This window comes from Rhinatrema bivittatum, chromosome 1 (assembly GCF_901001135.1).
Source record: "Rhinatrema bivittatum chromosome 1, aRhiBiv1.1, whole genome shotgun sequence".
NCBI classification, from domain to species: Eukaryota; Metazoa; Chordata; class Amphibia; order Gymnophiona; family Rhinatrematidae; genus Rhinatrema; species Rhinatrema bivittatum.
The window spans coordinates 780,656,469-780,683,374 of NC_042615.1; the positions used below are offsets into that span (position 1 = coordinate 780,656,469).

General features: G+C 48.5%; 1 protein-coding gene across 3 annotated transcripts in view; it reads left to right on the forward strand.

Moving 5' to 3' along the window:
- The window catches only part of MYO5B (myosin VB), an 896,473-nt gene that overhangs the window by 782,191 nt on the left and 87,376 nt on the right, over nucleotides 1–26,906 (forward strand). For all 3 annotated transcript variants that reach the window (XM_029580146.1, XM_029580135.1, XM_029580157.1), the window contains exons 25-26: nucleotides 4,579–4,698; nucleotides 11,188–11,328. In XM_029580146.1, the coding sequence (XP_029436006.1) occupies nucleotides 4,579–4,698; nucleotides 11,188–11,328 (261 nt within the window). The remainder of the gene's footprint in view (nucleotides 1–4,578; nucleotides 4,699–11,187; nucleotides 11,329–26,906) is intronic.

The window sequence follows — 26,906 nt, forward strand, 5'->3', positions numbered from 1 at the left end:
TAGAGGTCATGATTCAATCCTTAGGGGAGAATAAGGTCCATAAGCTTCCTGAGGACAAGCCTAGAGCAAGGAGTTCCTTTCCCCCTAGGGCCCGTTCTCGAGGGAATAGGAGATTTCGGTCCTTGCGGTCATCGGGGGTCTTCCTTTCGTCAGAACTCGGGCAGGCAGCAGTCCCAGTCGCAGTCCTTTCAAGGGCGCCATTTCCGGAGGGCAGGGGCTCCCCAAGTAGTGGGAGGCCCTAAGTCTTCCCAATGATGCCAGAATAGCCCTTTCCTCGGTTCCGTTGATAAGGGGCAGACTGTCTCTGTTTTACGAGGAATGGGTCAAACTAACGTCCGACCATTGGGTCCTCAGCATCATAAGGCACAGCTATGCGTTAGATTTTGTACGACGCCTTCACAACAGTTTTCTCATCTCTCCATGCTCATACGCAGAAAAGCAGAGGGTGGTACAGGACACCCTGCGGCGACTCCTTAACCTTGGCGCAATTTGTCCAGTGCCTCCTGCGGAGTGCCACAGGGGACGCTATTCCAGTTACTTCGTGGTTCTGAAGAAGGACGGCACCTTTCGACCCATCCTCGATCTCAAAAGAGTCAACAGATGCCTTCGAGTTCTGCGCTTTCGCATGGAGACCCTCCGATCAGTCATTGCATCGGTTCACAAGGGAGAATTCCTGGCGTCTCTAGATCTCACAGAAGCGTACTTGCACATCGACATCAGATCCAATCACCAGAGGTTTCTGCGCTTCTCCGTCATGGGAAAGCATTTTCAATTTCGGGCCCTTCCATTCAGGCTGACCACGGCACCCAGGACCCTTTACCAAGGTGATGATTGTGGTGGTGGCGCAGCTCCGGAAGGAGGGGCTGTATGTTCATCCTTACCTGGACGACTAGCTGACTTGAGCAAAATCAGAGTCTCTCTGCCAATCAAAAGTGCAACGAGTACTTCAGCTGTTGCGATCTCTCGGATGGGTGATCAATCCTGCCAATAGTCACCTGATTCCTTCTCAGTTGTTGGAGTTCCTAGGAGCCCTCTCTGACACACGTCAAGGGAGAGTTTTCTGACAGGGGATCGAATCAGCATGCTACAGGAGCAAGTCTGCGATTTGTTATCCAAACAGCCGCCAAGAGTTTTCAATTATTTACAGGTCCTGGGGTCGATAGTGTCTACTCTGGAGTTTGTCCCATGGGCTTCTGCAATCAGCATTACTTTCCCGTTGGAATTCGGTGTCTGAGCTTTTTCACCTTCAGCTTCCTCTTACAGACTCTGCACGTCTCAGTCTCGACTGGTGGCTCCTTGCGGATAGCTTGAGCTGCAGGGTGCCCCTGGAGATTCCCAAATGGTCGGTGGTGACTACGGATGCCAGTCTCTCCGGCTGGGGAGCGGTTTGTCAGGAGAAGTCTGTGCAGGGGCAGTATTTGGCGGAAGAAGCTCGGTGGTCAATCAATCGCTTGGAAACCAGAGTGGTTCACTTAGCGTTACAGGCTCTCTTACCTTTCCTGCGGGGAAAGCCTGTCAGAGTTCTGTCCAACAACACGATTGCGGTGGCTTACATCAATCGCCAAGGAAAAACCAAGAGTCAACCGGTTGCTATGGAGGCTCAACAGTTGATAAGCTGGGCCAAACAGCACCTGGCCAGGATTGTGGCCTCCCACATAGCGGGGGTCGACAATTTTCAGGCCGATTTCCTCAGTCGCCACAAGCTCGATCCCGGGGAATGGGAGCTCTTGCCTGAGACGTTTCAGATTATATGCGACAAGTGGTCCACGCCGAGGATGACCTGATGGCAACATTTTGCAACGCCAAGGCTCCGTGTTTCTTCAGTTGACGCAGGGAGCCAGGAGCCGAAGGGGTAGATGCCCTGGTTCTCACCTGGCCAAGGAACATACTCCTGTACATGTTTCCGCCATGGCCTCCTATAGGCAAGGTGCTGAGAAGAATAGAGGTTCACCTGTCTGAGGTAATTCTGGTAGCTCCAGAGTGGCCCAGATGTCCATGGTTTGCGGATCTCATCAACCTGGCGGTAGAGGGTCCTCTGAGATTTTGTTACCTTTCCAGTCTTCTGCACCAGAGGCCTGTTTGTGTGGACAGGGCAGATCGCTTTTGTCTCGCAGCATAGCTTTTGAGAGGCAACATCTGAAAAGCAAAGGATATTCGGATGCAGTGGTCACTACCCTCTTGCGATTGCAAAAACCCTCTACTTCCCTGGCTTATGCCCGGGTGTGGGGGATTTTTGAGTCTTAGTGTATGGATCATGGGCTTCAGTGTTGGATATTTATCCTTTCTGCAGGCTGGCTTGTGTAAGGGCTTATCGTGCAGTTCTCTGAGAGTGCAGGTATCGGCCTTAGGCTGTTTTCGGAGTAAGGTTAAAGGGGTACTTTTAGCGGTGCATCTGGACGTTGCGTGTTTTCTCAGAGTGGTGAAACATTTGCGCCCTCCGGTGCAGAATCCGTGTCCTTCGTGGAACCTTAATCTTGTTCTCAGGGTTTTATGTGCGGAGCTCTTTCAGCCACTGAAGAGAGCGACATTGAAGGACCTTACTCTGAAGACGGTTTTCCTGGTAGCTATTTCATCAGCTCGCCGGGTGTCGGAGCTTCAGGCATTGTCTTGCAGGGAGCCCTTTTTGAGAATTACAGATACGGGAGTCTTGTTGCGGACAATTCCCTCCTTTCTCCCTAAGGTTGTCTCATCATTTCATCTTAATCAGTTGGTGGAGCTCCCTTCATTTTCAGGTTTAGATCTCTCCGATCCTACATCCAGGGACTTGTGGAAGCTGGACGTACGTCGAGTTCTGTTGCGCTGTTTGGAGACTAATTCCTTCCAGGTGTCGGACCATCTATTTGTGCTCTGGAGTGGTCCCAAGAGGGGGCCATAAGGTGTCTCGGGCGACGATTGCTCATTGGTTAAAAGAGGCTATTAGTTCAGCGTATCTGTTACAGGGTGGCCTGACTCCAGTTGGTTTAAGAGCACATTCTACCCGTTCACAAGCAGCATCGTGGGCAGAATGCCAAATAATGTTGCCACAAGAGATTTGTAGGGCAGTCACTTGTACACCTTTGCTAGACATTATCATTTGGATGTCCAGGCCCCAGACTCTGGGGGTTTTGGCGCAGGTGTGATTCGAGCGGCTCTCTCAGGGTCCCACCCCCACTAGAGGAGCTCTGGTACATCCCAGGAGTCTGGACTGATCTGGGTACGTACAGAGAAAGGAAAATTGGTTCTTACTTGCTAATTTTCGATCCTGTAGTACCACGGATAAGTCCAGAGTCCCGCCCTGATTTCTTTAATGTTTTGTCGAGAGTCCGGTTTTTCTAAGATATATTAGTTGGTTCTGCAGAGTATTTTCTTTCTTGATCCACAGTTATCACCTGTTCTATTCCTATGTGAGGTTTGTAAGCAGGATAGTTCATGTAGCAAGGTTTCTCTTCCCCTACTTTCTAAGGGTTCTGCTTTGATACTATGAAATTCTGACAGACTGTGTGTGGCATCTCAAAGTATAGGGCAGAGTCAGTCAAAACATCTCTGTCTCCATCTGCTGATGGGGAGGCAAAACCCAGAAGTCTGGACTGATCTGTGGTACTACAGGAACGAAAATTAGCAAGTAAGAACCAATTTTCCTTTTGATAGCTGATTTCCAACTTCTTTGTGTTATACTATCCTGTGTAGATGAATGAGCACAGATGTGTTGACCAATGCTTCCAATGATGTGTGTTTAGTATGATATATAATGATGTGAGCTAATGAGATGTGTTGAATAGCATTGAATATATTGATGTATAGTGTTTTTGGCATATACATTTCTACCTGGTTTCCTGAATATGAAGCTGCTATGATCTTCCATGTATATTTTCATATACAGAATCAGATAGTTCTGAGTTTGATCTTTGATTTAATTTTATTTTATATGTGCTTACTTTTTGAAGGTATTTCATACTGTGAATAAAGTTTTGATTTTTAGTCAGAGACATTGGACATTAGTGCTCTCTTACAGTATTCTTTAGAATATTTTTCTGCTACACGTGTGTGTGTGTGTATATGTGTGTGTGTGTGTGTATATATATATATATATATATATATATATATACACACGCATACATACGAAAAAGCAGAACACCCTCCATGCCTCAAAATAGGTGAAAAACCCAGTTCATACCCTCATGACACACCATGCTTCAGAGATGAATTTAATCATAACTTGGTGAAAAAAAAAAAACAGTCACAGATACTTCTTTGTTAAAATGTTTCAATATGTGCTTCTTTGTGTGTGTATTTTCACTATAGAGTAATACATCCAGTTATTTGTGTTTATCTGTCTGTCTATATATATATATATCTATATGTATGTGTGTATGTATATATAGATAATGTATATGTGTATATATATATATATATATATATGTGTGTGTATAACACATACACAGTATATATGTATTTACATGCGTAGGTGTGTATATATTTACTTTTCTGTTTACTTCCCATGAGGGAAGATGCAGAGCTGTAACATGCCAGGTACGACTAAACTATGAAATTGCTTCCTCCTGTTACTCACAAATAAAAGTGTTTGCATGTTGTTGACAGCAAACCCCAGGTCACAGGAGGAACCCATCCAACCAGAGTAGCCTGGAGTCTGACTCTAACTACCCTTCCATCTCCACCTCTGAGATTGGGGACACGGAAGATACACTACAGCAAGTAGAGGTATGTGAGATGCGTCTGACCTGCAAGAACCCTGTGTGTTTAGGGAACATTCAAGAGAAGAGGCCTCGTTGAATTGAGACTGATTAATGTAACTGGTTCTAACGGCTTCACATAATTTCATTAGGATATTTTTACACATCAATACATTTAGTTCCTCCAAAAACTTAATCACTAGATTGTGCTAACTTTAATACCTCAAAAGTGAGTGAATTATAACCATTATATTAGGTACTACCACCTTGTCAGCCTTTAATTGCCTTATATGGAATCATTGGTCAACATTGGTATTTTTTCTTGTAAATTTTTTATGCTACTAAAAAAAAAGCTTATCTGGCAAAGCATGAACTCCTCTGAAAATCTAGGCAATTTAAGAAAGCCTTAAAAACATTTCTTCTTAGGGAAGCCTTTGGTTCTGGGCAATAAGGAAATTTGTTAGAGACATGAAGGACTGTTTTCACTGGCTTTTATAGCAGGGATGGTCTTATGGAGTTGTATTATTTTGAGCCATCGTTTTTACCTGTTTTTAAGTATATTTATTGTTTTATATTTTTGTTTACAACCTTTATTAGGTTTGATGTTTGTTTTTTTATACATTTTTTTTCAATTTTATTTGTCTGCCACCACTTATGTTTTAACATTTATTTATGTTTTATACATTATAAATGTTTTCAGTGTAATCTGCTGTGAACTGTGGAAAAAGATTATAAGAGCAGGCAAAAGATCAAAACATCTTGTGATATCCTGATTGAAAGTGCTAGATCATCTTAGATTTCCAGTTCTCACTCAGGCCTCTAAATTTAGAGTCCTAAAGAGTAGGTGCATAGAGGAGTGGAGTTAGGTGTGTAGCACTGGTTTTCAGCACTAGGTACCTAACGTAGCAGGCTAAAACTAGGCAAATGCAATAACAGGTCTAAATTTAGAGCCATTTATTTTTTAGGTCCCTAAATTTAGTTGAATTTTAGTGAAAATTTAGGCTCCAGAGTTTGACTGAAAATAGGCGACTAGCCTAAGCTTCTAGGTTAGGTGCCTATATTTAGGCTTTCAGCTTTTTTTTCAGTATCGGCCTCAGAGTGAATTGCGCCATAAATCATGTTTGTGCTCTCAACCCATCAGACAGCTGAATTCATCTGTGTAGCAGGTCCTCTTTCAAATGTGAGTTTCATAGCAGAGAAGTCTGTCTCCAAAGAAATAAAACAAAACATATATAGTACTAGCCACAATTCTTATGGTTTATAGCAAGATAAGCTCTGTGGGGTCAATATTCAGCAACATTTAGCTGGTTAATTCATAAATTATTCGGCTAAATACTGACTTTTTAATATTTTCCCCACATATCCAACTAAAGTTTAGCTGGATTATGCATGTGCATTCCACAATAAGTTATCTGGCTATCTCTGATATTCAAAGTTAGCCAGATAATGTATCCATCTAATTCAGGTCGTGCCGTAGAGTAATCCTGAATTCTTTAATTTATATTATGCTTTTCATGTCTGTTCAAAGCGGCTTACAATCTTAACAGCCTGATGCAATAATCTGTGTGTTAAGGGGCTGTGCACTGTTTAAATGCACAGATTACAAATATTTAAACTCCCGATGCAGCAAGCTAATGATATGCTAATGCATCTGGAATTAAAACGTGCGCAGACTGAGTCAAAATGTGTATTTGGCACAAGCCGAATGCACATTTTAACTCTTGTCGGGATAGTGGGTGGAGAAACTGGGAAAGAAAGACTGCTGAAAGTAAAAAAAACAAAAAACCAAAGCACTAGCTGGATAAATCATACTTATCTGACTGTCACCACTTAGCCATATAAGTCAGTAGTTATCTGGTTATCTGCCTGCAGTTAGCCACCGCCACTTAGCAGATAAGCAGAGATTTATCCAGCTAAGTGGTGGTGGCTACCCATGGCCAGATAGCCAAATTAGTCTGCACTTATCCCAGCAGATAGTGAAAGGCTTCTTTTTTGTGATTTTATGTACTCGCACAACAGCATGGGAAACTTAATTCCATCTCTGACCCAGGTGTTAAGTTTGCGGTGCTGAAAAAAAGTCTGGGTTAGGCCAATGCCCCTCTCTGCATCAGGAGTAGTTCTTAATGCCTTCATTTGCATGCAGTTCTCCCATTTTTAAATGCACATTTTGTGAGCATAAAACTGCTTCCTGCATTGGCAATAAGGTTTACATTCTCAAAAGACATGTTTAAATGAAGGTAAAACTGTGCGTTCACTGAACGTACCTTTCTGCATCGGCCTATAAATTTGTACCTGAGGCAACCGAGTGTGAAATGACTTGCCGGAAAAACTTATCCAGCTAACTCTCAGGCCAATACAGTACAGTGCGCTCTGGTGGAGAGCACTGTTAACCTGCATTTGGACGCGCGTTTTGGACGCGCTAGCTTTACTCATTATTCAGTAAGGAGTAATAGCGCGTCGAAAACGCACGTCCAACTCCCCCGAGACTAATAACACCCGCAATGTGCAAATGCATGTTGATGGCCCTATTAGTCATTCTCGCGCGATACAGAAAGTAAAATGTGCAGCCAAGCCGCACATTTTACTTTCAGAAATTAGCGCCTACCCAAAGGTAGGCGCAAATTTCTGCCAGCACCAGGAAAGTGCACAGAAAAGCAGTAAAAACTGCTTTTCTGTGAACCCACCGACTTAATACCATGGCGATATTAAGTCGGAGGTCCCAAAAGTTAAAAAAAAAAAAAAAAGTTAAAAAAAAAATTTTGAAATCGGCTCGCGGGTTGAAACCGGACGCTCAATTTTGCCGGCGTCTGGTTTCCGAACCCGTGGCTGTCAGCGTGCTCGAGAACCGACACCATCACAAAATACTCGGTGTTATATATTTCAATCGACTATTCACTGATAATCAATCCAAATTTTAAATCCAAAAGGATCCTTTTTATTATATTCTTCGGTGCTCTGAACAAGCCTCCGTTCAACGCTCTTCCTGACGGCGTTGAACCGAAGAATATAATGGACGGAGAGTCTTTGAAGAAAGAGCAAAGGATATGAATGAACCCTGATGAAGACATTTTTATGTCGAAACTTGCGCAAGTCGGGACTTATTCAGAAATTTATCCAAAGCTAAGTATAAACTAGTTATTCGCTGACGGCCCATAACAAGTATTTAGTAGTACGTGGTACAGAGAGAAGTCAATGAAAAAACGCAACAAATAATGAATATAAACATATACAAGAAAAGCGATTTTCACTGAGATTCAAATCAAATTAAAAAGAAAAATTTTTTTTTAACTATTTGTTTAAATTTAAATAAAAGAAACACGGAGGTTGGCGGATGTGTTTATGATTAAAGACATAAAGGCACCAAGGGGGTTGCCGGATATAATATATGAAACCATTCCCATCTTCTATAAAAAATTTTTAAAAATGAAATAATAAAAAGGATCCTTTTGGATTTAAAATTTGGATTGATTATCAGTGAATAGTCGATTGAAATATATAACACCGAGTATTTTGTGATAGGGTTGTAGTGTACACTTGGTGTAAAATCTCATTTTGAAATTTAGCGAGAACCGACACCGGCAAAATTGAACGTTGGCTGTCAAACCCGCTGACAGCCGCTGCTCCTGTCCAAAAAGAGGCACTAGGGATGTGCGAGTGTCCCTGGCGCCTCTTTTTACCGCCGGCCCTAATTTAAATATTTTAGTTTACTGAATCGCGCGCACAGGACACTGGCCTGTGCGCGCGCCAGGAGAGCGGGTGAGCGCCCGCTCTCCCGCGAACTTTACTGTATCGGCCTGTCTGATAGTTGGGTATGTAGCCCTACCCAGGGGTGTGTGGCTTGAGTAAAACCAGATTCCCTCTCTGTAAATACACTTTTGAGGGGAACAGTCCCTGTATGCCAGCAAACACACACTGAAATAAAACAGTTTTTATTATTAAAGACAGCAGATCTGTATCAAACTCTGCAATAAAAAAAAATGTAATATTCAAACAGTACTACCATCTATAAATGTTAATATCAACAAGCAGTACAACAGTTACACCCCACTCCCTTTTCCTTAGAATACTCATCCATGAATATTGCTTTTATATATTAATGGTACCAAGGCTTGGTATATTTTAAACTATTAGTGAGCTCATTGTATCCCTTGAAGGTATAGCACCATCATTTACTGGGTCTAGTATTAATCACACATAAGCAAATCCACTTATCCTTCTTGCCCTCCCCAGAGATGCAGCGCTGTACTTAATGTTCCTTGACCCACAGGAGTTTGAGTCACAGGAAATGTTTTTGACTTTGAGGGTCAGATAATAGTGAAGCACAGTAGCAATGCAACTGGGAAGAAAAAATATATGCTTTTTCTACCCTTAGAGTACAGTGATGGGGGTCAGGAGTTCAAAGGCTGATGCTTAAGATGTTCATAACTAACTTACAGGTTCATTCATAAAGGCATGTTAGGGCTCTAACGCACATTATATCGCATATATCGTGCTATATATGTGATATTTTGCATGGCCCCGCCCAGATATCCTCCCCTATTACAATGACCACCTTTGCATGTGATTTGCATGCATGAATAATGTAAGTGCATGCAAAGAAGGTCATTGCCAGGCAATACGATGCAAATATTTTATTGCAGCTGACTGAGACAGTGGTCGACCGCGATAAAATAGCACCTCCTCCCTGGCAGGCATTAGATGTGCGACGGAAGGCCTGGGACCCTAATGCAGGTCCCAAGGCTCCTGCTGCACATTTAAAGCTGCAGGGAAAGAAAAATAAATAAATAAAAAGCGGCCAAGCGGAGAGGTGAACAGGGGTCATTACTAACCCCCGTTTCAACCCAGGGCATGGGTAAATTATTATCCTGTTTCTTCATTGGTAGGAGGTTCCCTGCTTTACTTGCACTTTTGGCTGTGGGATTTGGTGATGTCTTCCATGCAGTGACAGATTTAGTTTTTTGCCACCACTAGGCACTGTTGATGCTGTCGCCTCCTTATCCCTTCTCTCCCCACCCCCATCCAGAATATCAGATTACAGGGAGTAGAAAATCTAAGGCACAGTCCCACAATTTCCTGAAACAGGAATTAAAAAATTCTGAGGCACATCGGCAAACATTTTCATCTTGTATTTTACATTCTAAAAGAGGTTCAGGGATGGGGATGTACTTCCCCATCCCTGAACCTCCCCCCTCTTATCTTCCTTCCCTCTTCCTTGATCTTCCTCATCCCCTCTCCTACTTAATATCGTTGCGATATTAAGTAGGAGGAAAACTTAAAGAAACATCTTAAAAAAAAACAAAACATCTAACCGGCAGACGGCCGAGTTAGGAAAACCGGTCGGGGTCAAGTTAGCAAGGAGGCGTTAGGGGTGCATTTTAAATATTGCATGGCGCCCTAAGAAAGCAGGCGCTGACACTTCAGCACCTGCTTTCTACGCACATTTATTGCATCGGCCCCAAATAGTGGCCCCTTTCCCCCATTCCCAACTCACTCACACAGAGACATATACCCCCTCCCTCTGTCAAATTCCAGCCCCTCTTAACCTCCCCAAAATGATCCCCCTTTGCTCTGTTTGCTCCAGGTTCCCCCCGCTGTTCCCTGCAATTGGATCAGGATGCAGATGATTCTTCTTTGCAGAGTGAGATTCGGCAGAACTGGAAGGCAACAATTCAGCCAGCCAGCCTGCTGCCCCAGATTTTTGATGCCTTAGGCACAGTCGTAATGTGCCTGTTGACAGATCCAGGCCCGACTTGCTTGGGTCTCATGATCTTCAGTCGGCCTTGCCAGGGAACTAGTTAGCTTCCACCTGTTCCATGCTACTGCTGCTCCTCCCAGTCTCCGCTGTCCGCAATAGAACAGAGCTCTGAGACTGCTTCCTCCTCACTACTGACTCTTCTAGGGACTTCCCAGTTAAGCCTTAGACCCAGTCACAAGGAGCCACTACCCGCTTGGGTCTCTTGATTCATACCATTTGATGCATATCTCCTCTGTGCATCTTAAATTCCCTTTGTCTGACAAGGCTGCCTTATCCCAATCGTTCATTTTCATAATATCAGCCCTTCTGAAATCTATCCTTGTTCCAGTAAAGTTTGATTCTGGTACAGTGTTTACCTTGAAACCCACACTACAGTGATCACTGGACCCCCAGGTTGACTCTTGCCTCAGCCTTGGTGCCAGGTGTGCTGACACCTCGTCACGAGTGGGGGCCATAGCTAGTTGCTGGAGAAATAACTCTTGCAAGGGGTACAGTATTCCCCCTATTTATAGTTCATCCCACAGCTGGCACTTTCCAGTCTAGATCTGGTTGATTTTAGTTTCCCATTAATAGCACACCTCTCTCTTGCTTTTCATCATTTCAATTGTATTAAAAAAAAAAAAAAAAAAGAACCCCAAGACCAGTGCCGATTCATTTTTAAACCTCATATTTTGTGAAAGCAGTGTGAGACTGGGGATTAGTGGAATACTTACAGTACTGCTGAGATGCCCACCTTATGTCTCTGATGTCTTGTTGCTCTAGGAAGTTGGTTTGGAGAAGGCAGCCATGGACATGACTGTCTTCTTGAAGCTACAGAAGAGAGTACGGGAATTGGAACAGGAAAGGAAGAAGCTTCAGACTCAACTGGTCAAGAAGGAAGAACAAGAAAATAAAAAATCCCAGGTACAAGGTTTGATTGATACCAGTGTGCACTTTCACTGATAGCAAATGTGAGCTTACACTAGATACACCCTGAGAGACTGAGGGGGGCTGTTCCTTGGATGGTGAGAGGGGATTCATGCTGATAGCTTTCATGTGAAAACCTTTTTTTTTTTTTTTTTTTTTTTTTTTAAATCTTTTTAAGTTTTGCAGCTTGAGCTGGATCAGCTAGGGGTTTCACAGGTGTAATGATGCTTGTAGTTCCCAGAGAGAAGGGAGCTGGCTGCATCACTTTGCAACAAGCTCTCATGACCAGCCAAAGGCTGAATTGGAGCCTGGAGGGCTGTTTGCCCTTTCAGCTGTGAAGGGGTCTGCAAGCATGTTGCCTCCAGATATGAGGGAAGGGCTGCGAGAAAATTAAAGTACATCCAAACCTCAGACCCTCCCCGGCCTTGGGGAGCCATATGCATGGGACGAACCTACATGGAGCAGCAGTTCCTACCCTTAATAGAAGGCATGAAGGTAACCTGCACAGAGTGGCAGTTATTACCCTTAACAGAAGGCATGAAGGTAACCTGCACAGAGTGGCAGTTATTACCCTTAACAGAACGCATGGGCGTAATATGCACAGAGCAGCAATTACTACACTTAACAAAACACGGTGGGGTAACTTGAATGGAACGATAATTGCTACCATTAACAGAATGCATGGGGGAGTAACCTGCACAGAACAGCAGCTGCTACCATAGACCAAATGCTGGGCAGACCTGTGGACTATTGGTCTTTATCTGCCGTCATTACTATGCTTTTCTCTAGCTGGTCTCGTCTCCTCATAGTGATGCGGTTCTTTAGGGTTGAGCTGAGGGTGACAAGGCAGATGGCTGGGGCTGGGAGGAGTAGGGTGAAACATAGTTGTGTAAAAAAAAAAAGAAAAGAAAAGTTCCCTGTACGTACCTGGATCAGTCCAGACAGTGGGTTATGTCCCCAATCCAGCAGATGGAGTCAGCCAAAGCTTTGAGGGGGCGTCACCAGGAGTGCTACTACCCCCTCTGCAGGAGTCCAGTATCTTCTGACTCCAGCAGATGCGAGTAGTGAATCCGGGTTGCTCCCGATTACCTCAGGCAGTTCTTGTATTTCTTCTCTGATTTGCTTTTCTCTCTGCCTACTTCTTTTTGGATCAAGTTTGTTTAAAAAAAAAAAAAAAAAAAAAAAAAAAGTTTAGAGGGCTCTAATTGGGAGGCGTGGCTTCCCTCGGTGTTTGTCTTGCTCTCTCTTCTTCTTCTCTCCTTGCGAGCGGGGTAGGTAAGTGTTGTTTTGCCTTTACTTTTCTCCTTGCTTGCAGCTGATCTTCGACGGAGGGGCTCGCGGAGGACCGGCCCCTCCGCGTTTTCTCTCCCTTGCCCGCGGCCATTTTCGCGGCTCCTCGTGGGCTGCAGAGGCAGGCAGGGAGAGCGTCGTCGGCGGGTCGCGCGGCCAGGAGGCCCCCCCGCGGTGCCGTTTTTCTTCCTTTCGGGTTGTGCAGGCCGTCCGGGCCCCCTCCCGCAGCGGCGCTCCCGTTCTCGGCCCCCCCCGAGGCTCTGCCGGGTGGTTTATTCTGCCGGGCCTGTTTTTCCTGCTCAGCCCCGATGCCGCGGCCAGAGCGCTGCTCTGCTTGCGGCGAGCTGGGCTCGCGGATCTCGAGGGAGGGCATTTGTGCGAGGTGTCTCCCCGGGGGGGAGGGCACCTCGCGGCCCCTCATCGATTTCCCCCGCTTAGCAGGTCTGCCCGGGCGGCGGGGGCCGGCCCCTCCCCCATTCCTGGCGGGAACGGCGGCCATTTTACACTCTGCACCCCCTGAAGGGGAACAGACGGCGCTTGGGACCGGGGATGCGGGGGAGTCCCCGCCACATTTACTCCCCGAATCGGACCCGGAGACAGTCCCACCGGGGGCCCCCCCCTCGGAGCCCCCCTCCGGGAGACAGGGGTTTTCCCCAGAGTTTATACTTTTGCTGCACACGGCATATCTGCAGAGCCTTGAGCCTCCCACGGGGCCTCCTCCACACAAGATACCGCGGCCCTCCCTACCTGCGGGGGCCCCTCTGCCTCCCCCGGCCCCCCCCGCTCCGGCGGGTGTGGGGGCCCCCCTCCCTCCCGCTCGCGCCCGGCTCCCAGGAAGCTCGGGGACTGCGGGCACAGGACCAGGTTCCCCTGGATCGGATCCGGCAGACCCGGGTCAAGGGGACTCCACTTCAGAAGGTGATGATCCGCACACGCTGCGTCTGTTCCAGAGGGAAGAGCTGGAGGACCTCCTGCCACAGGTTATTAAGGAGTTGGACCTCGATCCACCACCGGAGCCGCCCGCGCCCGTAGCGCCCGCTGTGGTCACTTCCTCTAGGAAGGGGGATCCGGTCTTGGCAGCCCGGAGGCCGAGGGCTCGGGCTTTTCCCATTCATGATTCTTTCCTCCAGCTTCTCACCGGGGAGTGGGATGCCCCGGAAGCTTCCTTCAAGGGCAGCCGGACCATGGAGAGGCTCTACCCACTGCCGGACGATTTTCTCGATCTCATCAAGGTACCGAAAGTGGACTCCGCGGTGACAGCGGTCACGAAGAGGACAACCATCCCAGTGACAGGGGGTGCGGCCTTACGAGACGCACAAGATCGCAAGTTGGAGGTCTTCCTCAAGCGGGTCTTCGAGGTCTCCGCGGTAGGCTTGCGGGCGGTGATGTGTAGCTCGCTGGTTCAGCGGGCCAGCCTTCTCTGGGTTCAACAACTGCTCACCTCTCAGGTCCTACCGGCTGGGGAGGCCGCCCAGGCGGATAGACTGGAAGCGGCGGTTGCTTATGGCGCTGACGCCTCCTATGACCTGTTTCGGGTCCTCGCCCGCTCCATGGCCTCGGTGGTAGCAGCACGGCGCCTTCTATGGCTCCGCAACTGGGCGGCGGACACATCCTCCAAGTCGAGCCTGGGCTCCCTGCCCTTCAGGGGCAAGTTCCTGTTCGGGGAGGATTTGGATCAAATCATCAAGACGCTGGGGGAAAATGCGGTTCATCGCCTGCCGGAGGACAGGTATCGTTCCACCAGGACTTTTCCGTCCTCTCGGACCAGAGCCAGGGCGCAACGGCGCTACCGGAACTACAGACCGGCGGCAACCAGGCCCTCTGCCCCCAGGTCTCAGCCCTGGTCTCGCTCCTTTCGCGGGCGCCGCCCCGCGCGTCCCGCCCCCGCAGCTGGACAACCTCCGCCCAAGTCCTCGCAATGATGTTCAGCTCGCCCACTCCGCCGTCCCCAGGATCGGGGGGCGACTGGCGTTCTTCTACGAGGAGTGGGCGCGAATCACCTCGGATCAGTGGGTCTTGGACACCATCGGACAAGGTTACGCGTTGGAGTTTGTACGCGCCCCAAAGGGACGGTTCATATTCTCCCCTTGCGGCTCGGACACCAAGCGACAGGCGGTGCAGTTGACCCTGGACAGACTTTGGGAGATAGGCGCCATTGCGCCCGTGCCCTTCGGAGAGGTGGGCTCGGGCCATTATTCCATCTACTTCGTGGTGCCAAAGAAGGACGGTTCCTACCGGCCCATTCTGGACTTGAAAGAAGTCAACAAATCACTTCGGGTGGTTCGGTTCCGCATGGAAACGCTGCGGTCCGTGATCGCGGCGGTGCATCGGGGGGAATTCCTGGCCTCCTTGGACCTGACGGAGGCCTACCTCCACATCCCCATTCGCCGGGAGCATCATTGTCTGCTACGGTTCAAGATCCTGGATCAACATTTCCAGTTTGTGGCTCTCCCGTTCGGGCTGGCAACGGCTCCGCGCACTTTCACCAAGATCATGGTGGTGGTAGCGGCTGCCTTGCGGAAGGAGGGGATCCTAGTTCATCCTTACCTGGACGATTGGCTCATTCGAGCGAAGTCTTTTCGGCATGGACAGGAGGCGGTGGCCAGAGTCATAGAGTTTCTGCAGTCCCTAGGATGGGTGGTGAACTTTTCCAAGAGCTCCCTGGTGCCCTCGCAGCGCTTGGATTTCCTGGGGGCGACCTTCGACACCCGTGTGGGCGCGGTCTTTCTACGCCAGGACAAGGCGCAAGCTCTACGGGAACACATACAACGGTTTTCTGCGTTATCGGTTCCCACCTCCTGGGACTACCTGCAGCTCCTAGGGGTGATGGGTTCCACCATCGACATGGTCCCTTGGGCATTTGCGCACCTCAGGCCTCTACAGAGAGCGCTTCTATCCCGCTGGAAGCCGCTTTCGCAGGACTACCAGGTGCTCCTTCCCCTACCGCTGTTTGCCAGAAACAGTCTGACCTGGTGGATGAATCCGGAGAATTTGGCCCGCGGCGTGTCTCTCGATCTGCCAAATTGGGTCGTGGTAACCACCGACGCCAGTCTTGTAGGCTGAGGAGCGGTCTGCGACCGCAGCGCCACGCAAGGAACGTGGTCCTCGGAGGAATCAAAGTGGTCCATCAATCTACTGGAGACCAGAGCGGTCAGATTAGCGCTCCAGCACTTCCTGCCTCTCCTCCAGAACCGGGAGGTCAGGATCTTATCGGACAATGCGACAACGGTGGCCTATATCAACCGGCAGGGCGGCACCCGCAGTCCGCAGGTCGCGCTCGAAACAGAGATGCTGATGCAGTGGGCGGAGCGGCATCTGGCCCGTCTGGCGGCCTCGCACATCGCGGGCGTGGACAACATCCAGGCCGATTACCTCAGCCGTCAGTTTTTGGACCCCGGGGAATGGTCCCTCTCCGACGAGGCGATGCAGCTGCTCGTTCGGCGGTGGGGATCCCCCCACCTCGACCTCATGGCGTCCGCACGAAACACCAAGGCTCCCCGGTTCTTCAGCCGCCGGAGAGAGCGGGGAGCGGAGGGCGTGGACGCTCTCGTACTCCCGTGGCCGGCCAACCTGCTCCTTTACGCGTTCCCGCCGTGGCCACTGGTGGGAAGACTACTCCGCCGCGTAGAGGCCCACCAGGGACCGGTGATCTTCGTCGCCCCGGAGTGGCCAAGACGACCTTGGTTTGCGGACCTGATCCAACTGGTGATCGACGGACCCATCCGTCTAGGACATCTCCCCCGCCTCCTTCACCAAGGCCCGGTATTTTTCGACCAGGCAGAACTCTTCTGTCTTGCGGCCTGGCTTTTGAGAGGCGCCGCCTCCGGCGCCGGGGCTACCAAGAGGCGGTAGTCTCAACACTGCTGCGTTCTCGGAAGACTTCGACGTCGGTAGCCTATGTGCGAGTCTGGAAGGTGTTCGAGCTGTGGTGTGCCGGCCTGAACACGAGTCCCGCTGAGGCTTCGGTTCCTCAGATACTTCAGTTCCTGCAAGCAGGGGTGGACAAGGGGCTTGCATACAACTCTCTCCGGGTTCAGGTGGCCGCCCTTGGCTCGCTCCTGCGGGACGGGGGATCCCGGCTACAACACCCGGATATTCTCCGTTTTCTCAAGGGGGTCAAACACATGCGGCCTCCGGTGCGGAATCCTTGTCCTTCCTGGAGTCTCAACCTGGTGCTACGGGCCATGTCTGGACCTCCGTTTGAACCACTGCGGAATGCGACGATCAAGGATCTCACTCTCAAGACGGTGTTTCTGGTGGCTATCTGCTCCGCTCGGCGCATCTCGGAGCTGCAGGCCCTGTCGTGCAGGGAACCCTACCTCCGGTTCTCGGACTCCGGGGTTTCGATTCGCACTGTTCCCTCCTTTCTCCCGAAGGTGGTGTCCGCGTTCCATGTGAATCAGACGGTGGAGCTCCCTTCCTTCTCCTCCTCGGAACCGAGGTCTCTCCGGCTTCTGGACGTCAAGCGCACCCTGCACCTCTATCTGGAGGCTACGAATGATTTCCGGACTTCTGACCATCTCTTCGTCCTCTGGTCCGGCCCTCGGAAGGGAGCTCAGGCCACGAAGACGACCATTGCCAGATGGTTGAAGGCTGGCATTGCCGCTTCCTACATTGGGGTGGGACGGACTCCCCCGCCCGGTATTGTTGCGCATTCTACACGCTCTCAGGCGGCCTCTTGGGCGGAGACCCGCTCGGTCTCCTCTCAAGAAATCTGTAGGGCAGCCACCTGGAAGTCGTTACACACGTTCTCCAGACACTATCGTCTTCACCTCGCTTCCTCGGTCTTTGGACACTTTGGTGAGCAGGTTCTACGAGCGGGTCTCGCAGGACCCCACCCGGTTTAGGGACGCTTGGGTACATCCCACTGTCTGGACTGATCCAGGTACGTACAGGGAAAAGAAAATTATTCCTTACCTGCTAATTTTCGTTCCTGTAGTACCATGGATCAGTCCAGACGCCCACCGCATTTGGGTCCTATTCCTGCTCGACGGGGTTTTTCTCATACGGGACGGTAGTATTTTCTGTCTCTCATGATTGCTCAGTTCTTCCCTGTTTTGTCACAGTTCTGTTTTGGGGTTGACACGCTGACCTTTTGTCCCCCCACCCGTTGGTGGGAAGGGTTCTACGGCTGATTGTTGCCGTTCATTAAACTTGATCCAATATGGGGGTTCTTGTTTTTACTCGGGCTTGGATATTCTCGATACTGAACTCCTGCAGAGGGGGTAGTAGCACTCCTGGTGACGCCCCCTCAAAGCTTTGGCTGACTCCATCTGCTGGATTGGGGACATAACCCACTGTCTGGACTGATCCATGGTACTACAGGAACGAAAATTAGCAGGTAAGGAATAATTTTCTTATAGCATAGTCAAATTGACTGTATTTAAAATGTCCCTACCCCCTAAATTATCCCTTCATAGCTGTGGCAGCCAAGCTGAGCTCCCCAAATTTGAAACTGAAAAATGATCCCTATTTGGGACCTTTTAGTACCTCTTGATGGCCAGTGAAACCTCTCCCCTACGGGCTGGAGAATATCAGTGGTGGGATGTGCCTCAGTCCCACCGGACAAGCAGCTGATCTCAGCCTGGAGCTTCTCTGCGGCAGTCAGGGCCGGTGCAAGGGTATTAGGCGCCCTAGGCGAAACGTCAGCTATGCCGCCCCCCCCCGCCTCCACACACAATTAACTTACATTGTGCATTAATGAAAATAACGAACACTTATTTGACATTTTTATGCCATGTAAACCATTGAGATGATTTGTCTTATCGACGGTATAGAAACTTTTATAAATAAATAAATAAAAATAAATAAAATAAACATAAACCAAAGCTATACTTGTTGCTCAAACAAAAAAAGCAGACACATCACATAATATTAAATAATTAAAATGGCAGTCAATCAAGAAAAATAAACTTAAAAAGCCATCTTTACTTACCCCCTCCAGCAGCTCTCTTACTCCTCTTCCATGCAGGCTGTAGTACACACCAGAAGCAGCAGTAGTGGCTAAGCTCTATACTCATGGTCCTCTTCCTTAAGGCCCATGTCTCTCACACACACACCATATCAGTCATGCCCCCATGACCAGTTTCTGTCTCTCACACACCAATCATCTCCCAAACAGTCTTTGACACACACACCAGTCACCTTCCTGAACAGTTTCTCTCATGCCATATACACACAGGCTTCCCACTCCCGTGTTCCACTTACATATATGGGCTTCTCACTCTCATAATCACTTTCTCTTTCTCACACACACTCACCAGTCTCTCACTCTCATGCTTGTTCTCTCCACATGCACAGGCTTCTCATTCCCAAAATCACTTTCTTTCTCTCACACACATACACAAACACACACACCAGTCACCTGATCTCTCTCATGCATACACACACACAGGCTTCCCACTCCCATGTTCTCTTTCAGATATACAGGCTTCTCACTCCCATGCTGTATCTCACACACTCCCAGCTTTCTCACTCCCATGCTCACTCTTCACATGCACAGGCTTCTCATTCCCATAATCACTTTGGGGCGGATTTTCAGAGCCCTGCTCGCGTAAATCCGCCCAAAACCGGGCGGATTTACGCGAGCAGGGCCCTGCGCGCCAGTGAGCCTATTTTACATAGGCTCACCGGCGCGCGCAGAACCCCGGGACTCGCGTAAGTCCCGGGGTTTTCGGAGTGGGCGTGTCGGGAGGCGTGTCGGGGGGGCGGGGCCGGAGCGCGCGGCGTTGCGGGGGCGTGTCGGCAGCGTTTTGGGGGCGGGTACGGGGCGTGGCTATGGCCCGGGGGCGTGGCCGCGCCCTCCGTACCCGCCCCCAGGTCGCGGCCCGGCGCGCAGGAGGCCCGCTGGCGCGCGGGGATTTACGCCTCCCTCCGGGAGGCGTAAATCCCCCGACAAAGGTAGGATGGGGGTTTAGACAGGGCCGGGCGGGTGGGTTAGGTAGGGGAAGGGAGGGGAAGGTGAGGGGAGGGCAAAGGAAAGTTCCCTTCTAGGCCGCTCCGATTTCGGAGCGGCCTAGGAGGGAACGGGGGTAGGCTGCGCGGCTCGGCGCGCGCAGGCTATACGAAATCGATAGCCTTGCGCGCGCCGATCCAGGATTTTAGCCGATACGCGCGACTACGCGCGTATCTACTAAAATCCAGCGTACTTTTGTTTGCGCCTGGAGCGCAAACAAAAGTAGGCTGTTCGCGCTCGTCTGAAAATCTACCCCTTTCTTTCTCTCTCTCACATACACACAAACACACACCAGTCACCTGTTCTGTCTTACATATACAGGCTTCTCCCTCCCATGCTGTGTCTCACACACACCCAGGTTCTCACTCCCATGCTCACTCTCTTCACATGCACAGACTTCTCATTCCCATAATCACTTTCTCTCTGTTACACACACACACACACACACACACACATACACCAGTCTCTCTCTCATTTCCATGCTCGCTCTCCAGGTGCACAGGCTTCTCATTCCCTGAATCACATTCTCTCTCTCTCACATTCACATACACACCAGTCACCTTACCAACCAGTCTCTCTCTCATACATGCACACACACACAAGGCTTCCCACTCCCATGCTCTCTCTCACATAATCAGGCTTCTCACTCCAATGCTTTCTTTCACATACACCCCCACAACACCAGGCTTCTTACTCCCATGCTTTCTCACATACCCAGATTTCTCACTTCCATGCTTTTTCTCTCTTTCACACACACACACACACACACACACACACATCAGTCACATCCCTGACTGTCTCACACTCTCACACATCAGTCATCTCCTTGAGCAGTCACTTTCATTGTCTCTCACATATACACATACATCAGCTCTCTGACCAGTTTCTCTCAATCACACACACATGCTCTCGATCAAATACATTCTCTCACTTACACACAGGCTCTCAATCACACACACATTCTCTCACTTACACACAGGCTGGCTGGCTGCTTCTCTCTCTTTCTCTCACTCACTTCCTTCCCCCCCCCAGCACAAATGGTAGCTGCAACAGCCTCCTCCTCCAGCCCCCGCAGGCCAAAAAGGAAGAATCCCATCGGCCGCAGGAGGCTCGTGCTGCTGACTCCTTTCCCGATTACCGGCTGCTTCAATTGCTCGGGGGCCGATGCTGCTGTCGCCGCTATTTTTTTCATGCGGCACCGCTCTTTCTCCTTCCCGCGCATCACTTCCTGTTCCGGGTCAGGGGGGGGGGGCAGGAGGAAGAAAAGGGCAGCCGCGGATGCCACAGCTTTTTTTTTTTTTTTTTTTGCACTGCTGCCGTTCCCGCTGGGCTTGAATGTGCTGATAGCCCAGCGGCAAAGGCAGCAGGGAAGAAAGAGCAGCGGGAGAGACCGGGAGCACGTGAACCGCTGGGGAGGTCAGATGGGTCTTTTGGGGCGGGCTGCCGGCAGCGGCTCTTTTATTTTTATCGGGGGGGGGGGGGGGCGGCGGCTTAATGCAGCGCTTTTCATTTTACCGGGGCAGCGGCTGAGCGCGGCTCTCTTAATTTTACCGGGGCAGTGCCGCCCCCGGGAAGCTGGCGCCCTAGGCGACCGCCTAGTTCGCCTAGTGCTTCCGCCGGCCCTGGCAGCAGTATGAAGATTCCTTATCTCGCATCACTAGATGCAGCCACCCATGTCTGGGTCAGGTCAGATTGAGCGCTGCCACTGTAGAAGACTTTCAGCATTGTCTGGTACAAAGCTGGTATAGTTTATAATTAGCAATAAACTCATTAATGTAATAAATTGGCACAGTTTGCACCAATTTGAAATGTTTTGCCTGACTTCGCCATGGCCTCAAGGAGATTTAATTCCCTTTCTCTGAACAACATCAAAATGTATTATTTAAAATACTATCATATATTAGTTTATTAATATTTTTGAGTCAGAATTTTTGTTGCTGTTGAGAGAAAGAGGGGGTCAGGGGCAAATGGGATACATGGTGCTTTTTTTAATCTGTGTGTACCCTAGAGGGAGAAGGGGGATCACAAAGATGTAAATAATGCAGAGGAAGCTAGCAGCTTTGTACGGTGTGAAAAGCTCAATGGGGCAGGTTCAGGAGACACGTCACAAACTATTTCTCACAGAAAGGGCAGTGAACGCTGGAAACAGTCTCCCGGAAGAGGTGCTGGAGGCAAACATACTATAACAGAATTGAAGAAAGCCCTGGTATGACTCCAAGCATCATTCGTGAAGGGAAAGCCAGAGATTGCATAGGGTCTGCTAGAAAGGAAACCAGGCAGACTAGATGGACCCAGTGGGCCTTACCTGTCTGCACATTTGTTGGAATACAGCCTGCTCTGGGACAGTGCTTGAACAGATAGCTCAGTACCTTGCAAAAAGCAATAAAATCAAATGGGGGAAGAGCATATTGGTAACACCTGTAGTGCTAACTGATATATTGAATTCCTTGTTAGTGCTATGTCCCTACCACCAGAAGGTCTGGCAGAACTCTGAAGATTTGTTTGAGACTTCACACCTGGTTCAGGTTAGATTGTTTTTTTAAAGGAACAGGACCACATGCACACTGGCATAAACCAAAAACAGCCAAGTCACACCAGCATGCTGATACCGCAACAGCCTAGAAGAAACAATTATCTCATTGGCAGAAAATATCTCTGACATAGTTTCAAAGTTTGGGATTTTTTTAGAAAATGTAAACAGAGACTTTAGTGCTCAATCTGGAGCTTCCTTAAAGCAGCAATCATATCATAATGTCCTAGCTCTCTGCTCTTTAAATACCTTTCTAGCCAACTCCACCATTCCCTGTCATTATTTGCTGTCCAAATCCAAGCTTAAGGCAAGTTATAAATTCAGGTACAGCTGATAGTCCCTGCCTGAGAGAGCTTACAATTATTTACTAAGCTGCAGGGGAAGATATCATGGGGTTTACTAAACTGCAGTGAGTGATACCACAGCTTTGTAAACCCCGTGATATTTTCCCTGGCGGAAAAAACAACCACAAAACTACCATGGCTTTGCTGCCCACATAAATAATGCACAGATAAGACCCTGGGGCTGTGGGGCTGCCATGCCTTAAAGGAGCTGATCGGCCCCAAATAAACCCCCCCACGCCCCAAGTATATCAGAGATCTTGGGAGTCTCTGGGGATCCCCTGTCCCACCCACCTGCCATACCTGGAGGTAGCCAAAGTAGCAAAAATAAATTGTTTATTTTAAGAAACCCCCCACCCCCACCCCAAGGTTCAGATCCTGCTCCCAACCCCTTCCTTTTGTAACAAAAATAGCCCCCCTGGAGGCCAGTCCCCTCACCTCCCACCCTTGCCCATTCTCCTGACACCCCCAGACTTAACCAACAAGCCCTGATGGTCTAGTGAGGGCCTGGAGCTCCCCATAGGCTCCAGACCCTGCTGCGGCCATTTTACAAAAATGGCACCAGTAACTTGTCTTTACCTCATCATGTGAAAGGGATCACAAGCAGTATCAGCAAGAGAATGGAATTTGAACTTTGGCTTCCCTGATTCTCTGCCTGCAACTACCACTCCTGGATCGCTTCGGATATCATACCCTCTTTCCTCCTCCTCCTCCCACCCCCCTCCCCACCCCAAAAAAAATATGTGCATGAGGAGTCTACCAGGCCTGGCCTACTGCCCATGCAGATGGGACTGGACTGGTCTGGTGGCAAATGCAGGGTACGCACAAAGGTAACAATATGATGATGGTAATATAATTCCCAAAGCACATAAATTAAAAAATAAGGAAGAGAGAATTACTAATTCTAATATATCAGTAAACTCTTTATTGATACACTTAGTTGTTATAAAGCACAAGTGAATTTGCTAATAGTTAATGTCTAGGATCCTCACTGCCCAAGCCTAATAAATCAACATCTATTTATTTATTTGCTTTTTTTTATACCGACGTTCATTGAAATATCACATCGGTTTACAATAGAAGATATAAAACTCAGCTATAAAAGAAAATTGAAAAAGATACATCTAAAATATTAAAAGCAATTAAAATAACATATACATTCAAATAAGCATAAAAGTAGAGGTTAATATAACATTCTAATATAAAAGGTAATCATAAATAGGGTAAAACTATTAAATACAAATAAAAAGAAAAGACTCTGCTATGTGGCTCGGGCATCCATATTAGAATAATGGTGAAAATTATGGGTAGGCTTGTTGGAAAAGCCAGGTTTTTAAGTTTTTCTTAAAAGTACGTGGATTAGGATCAAGTCTCAAATCTTGCGGTATAGTGTTCCAGATATGAGGACCGGCTAGGGACAGTGCTCGATCTCTGATAGAAATGAGGTACGCTAATTTTGGTGAAGGTATTGGTAAAGTCCCATTGCTGGCGGAACGGGTGATTCTTTGTGGGGTTTGAAAATGAAGAGAGGAATTGAGCCATTCTACATTTTGATTATATAACGATCTGTGCGATATTGGGAGCCAATGGAGATCTTTCAATAATGTTTTCATTTCTTCGTGTATTAGTGAGCACTCTTACGGTGGCATTCTGTAGTAGCTGAAGAGGCCTAATTGATTAAAAGACAATTATAACACATCACATACTCATACCATACAATCACACAGGTGCAATAAAATACAAAAATCCAAGCTGACCTCAATAACTAAAGACCAATCTCTTCTTTACCGTTTATGGCAAAGTTGATTGAAAGCATTGTCCTGAAACAACTCACCGATTACACTGATAAACACATTTCTGGGAACATTTTGTTTCCTCCACAACCTTCGGTGAAACAAGTAGATTTTAACAAGCTGAACACAAATATGTGTTGCGACTATCGCTGCCCGATGTCTCCACTCCGCCCTCCTTGGTGACTCCCTCTTGCTCAAGTGGAAGGTTGGCTGCCGCGGCGTCATTCTACCGTCTTCCTCCGGCGTCTCTGGAGGGGCTCGACACTGCAATCCGCCATGTTTCACAAGGTCCTAAGGGCGCGCGCATGGCGCGGCCCCCGACTGATGTACCAGCAAGGGCACGAACCTCAGGGGCGTCCCCCTGAGATGACGTCAGCAGTACCGGATATATAAGGTCTTAGAAATCGCTAATTAATCGAGTTAGCAAAGACCAGTTTCACACTCTCTTAGCTACTCTGCCTCCTCGGACTTACCAGGGGTAACCGCTCCTCGGGGGCCTCGCACTCTCTCTGTTTTTCAGGTCACAGTCAGGAACCGGTACTCGCTCCTCGAGGGCCCATGTTCCCAGACTGGTTGCTGAATACTTACTCTGCCTGGATGTCATCGCTGCCTACTACACCAGTGAGTTACCATCTCTGTCTCAGAGCTTTCCCTGGAACCAGGTTCTCGCTCCTTGAGGGCCTAATTTATTCCAACACCTGGACTACTTCTAGAGACTATTGTGTGAGTGTTACCATCAAGGTTCTGTTCCTGAACTCTGCATACTCTGTCTACTCACTGGGGTAGATTTTCAAAGGGGTACGCGCGTATCCCCCAAAAACCTACCCCAAACCCCCCCTGCGCGCGCCGAGCCTATTTTGCATAGGCTCGGCGGCGCACACAAGCCCCGGGACGCGTGTAAGTCCCGGGGCTTGCATGGAGAGGCGTGGGCGGGGGGGGCGTGGCGGTCGTGACGCGGTGTTTCGGGGACATGGTGCGGGTGATGCGACGTATCGGGGGCGGCGCCGCGGGCATGGTTTCGGCCCGGGGGCGTTCCGGGGCATGGCCGCGCCCTCCGGAACAGCCCCTGGGTCGGGTGATGGCGCGCCAGCAGCCCGCTGGCGCGCGCAGATTTACATCTGCCTCTGGCAGGCGTAAATCCGGCGATAAAGGTAGGGGGGGGTTTAGATAGGGCCGGGGGGGGGTTGGATTAGGTAGGGGAAGGGGAGGGGAGGGCGAAAGAAAGTTCCCCCCGAGGCCGCTCCGAAATCGGAGCGGCCTTGGAGGGAACGGAGACAGGCTGCGTGGCTCGGTGCGCGCAGGCTGCCCAAAATCGGCAGCCTTGCGCGCGCCAATCCCAGATTTTAATGGATAATCGTTCGGTCAGTTATACATATATCCATAAAGCTTTTGCAAGGAAGATTACTGAATTGCTGCACTTCCTGTGGGGATATATGTACCCGTGCTGACGTCAGATCCGTCTCCAACTGCTAGCACGAGCACACTTTTTAACTTTTTAACTTTTTAATTATTTTAATTTAATTTAGGTCACGAAAACATTCAATGTTTAATTGTTAATTGTTATTTTTCAATGTTATTTTTCAATGTTCATTGTTTGATGTTCATTGTTCGATGTAAACAACCCCGGTCTGACCTCCCAGACTGGGGCAATCTTTTCGTTTATTGTAAACCGGACTGATTTGTATTGTATACAGGAATTCCGGTATATAAAAATTAAAAATAAATAAATAAATAAATAAATACTATACCCACTTGTTTTGAGTCCATCTGCATACACTAAGGAAAAGGAGATTAATCAGGTAAGTAATCTCAACAATGTAAACCTTGCTCAACAGGCCAATTTGGCTGCAAGCAGGGAATTGTTTGTCAGGCAAGAAAAAATTGCTCCAGGGGCTTGATGTGGCCTGTGAGCCATAGACTGAGGACCACTGCTCTAGTGCATTCGAGAAATGTAAATGAATCCCTCTCTGTCTGAATGGAAGACAAGGGAGTGCAGGATACTGAATGTGCACTGGATGAGTAAGGGCACCCACTAGCTGACATGCAGAGTAGAGATTTACAGGTGTCTAGCTAGGGACTGGCTGTCGGTAAGATATTTTAAGCATTTGTGTCAAAATTTTAGTGTCTCTTGAATTCATTTTTATCACTTTCCAGGACATACTTCAAAGTGGCTAATGAAAAACAGCAGCATACAAAGTGTCACATAAATTCCACATTATAACAGAATAAATCCTAAAATACAAAGTATAAAACCAACAGAAAACATTCAACATATACAAACGCTTCAACAAACGCAGTGAAACCAGGATAAAACTCTCTGTAGGACCATTAAATATTTCAAATTGCATTCAGAACCATAAACTGCTGAGATCATCATTCATAACCAGAATCATTTTAGGTTTGCATCCAAATGAAAGCTAGTTTAGCTGCCGATTAACGTCCCTAGTAAGACTATTCCAAAGTTGGGGCTGGGAGGGGCATCCCAGCGAACAGTCTAGTCCTTGCCTTCACATTTTTCATATCAGTCAAACTCAGAGTACTTCCTAATGCTTCTTGAGAGGATCTCGACATCCTGGTTGGTGCAAGCCATTCCCATTCATATGGGATCCCTTGAAAGTTTATGTTGCTAATTTAAATTGGATTATTTTGGCTATGGGTAGCCAGCG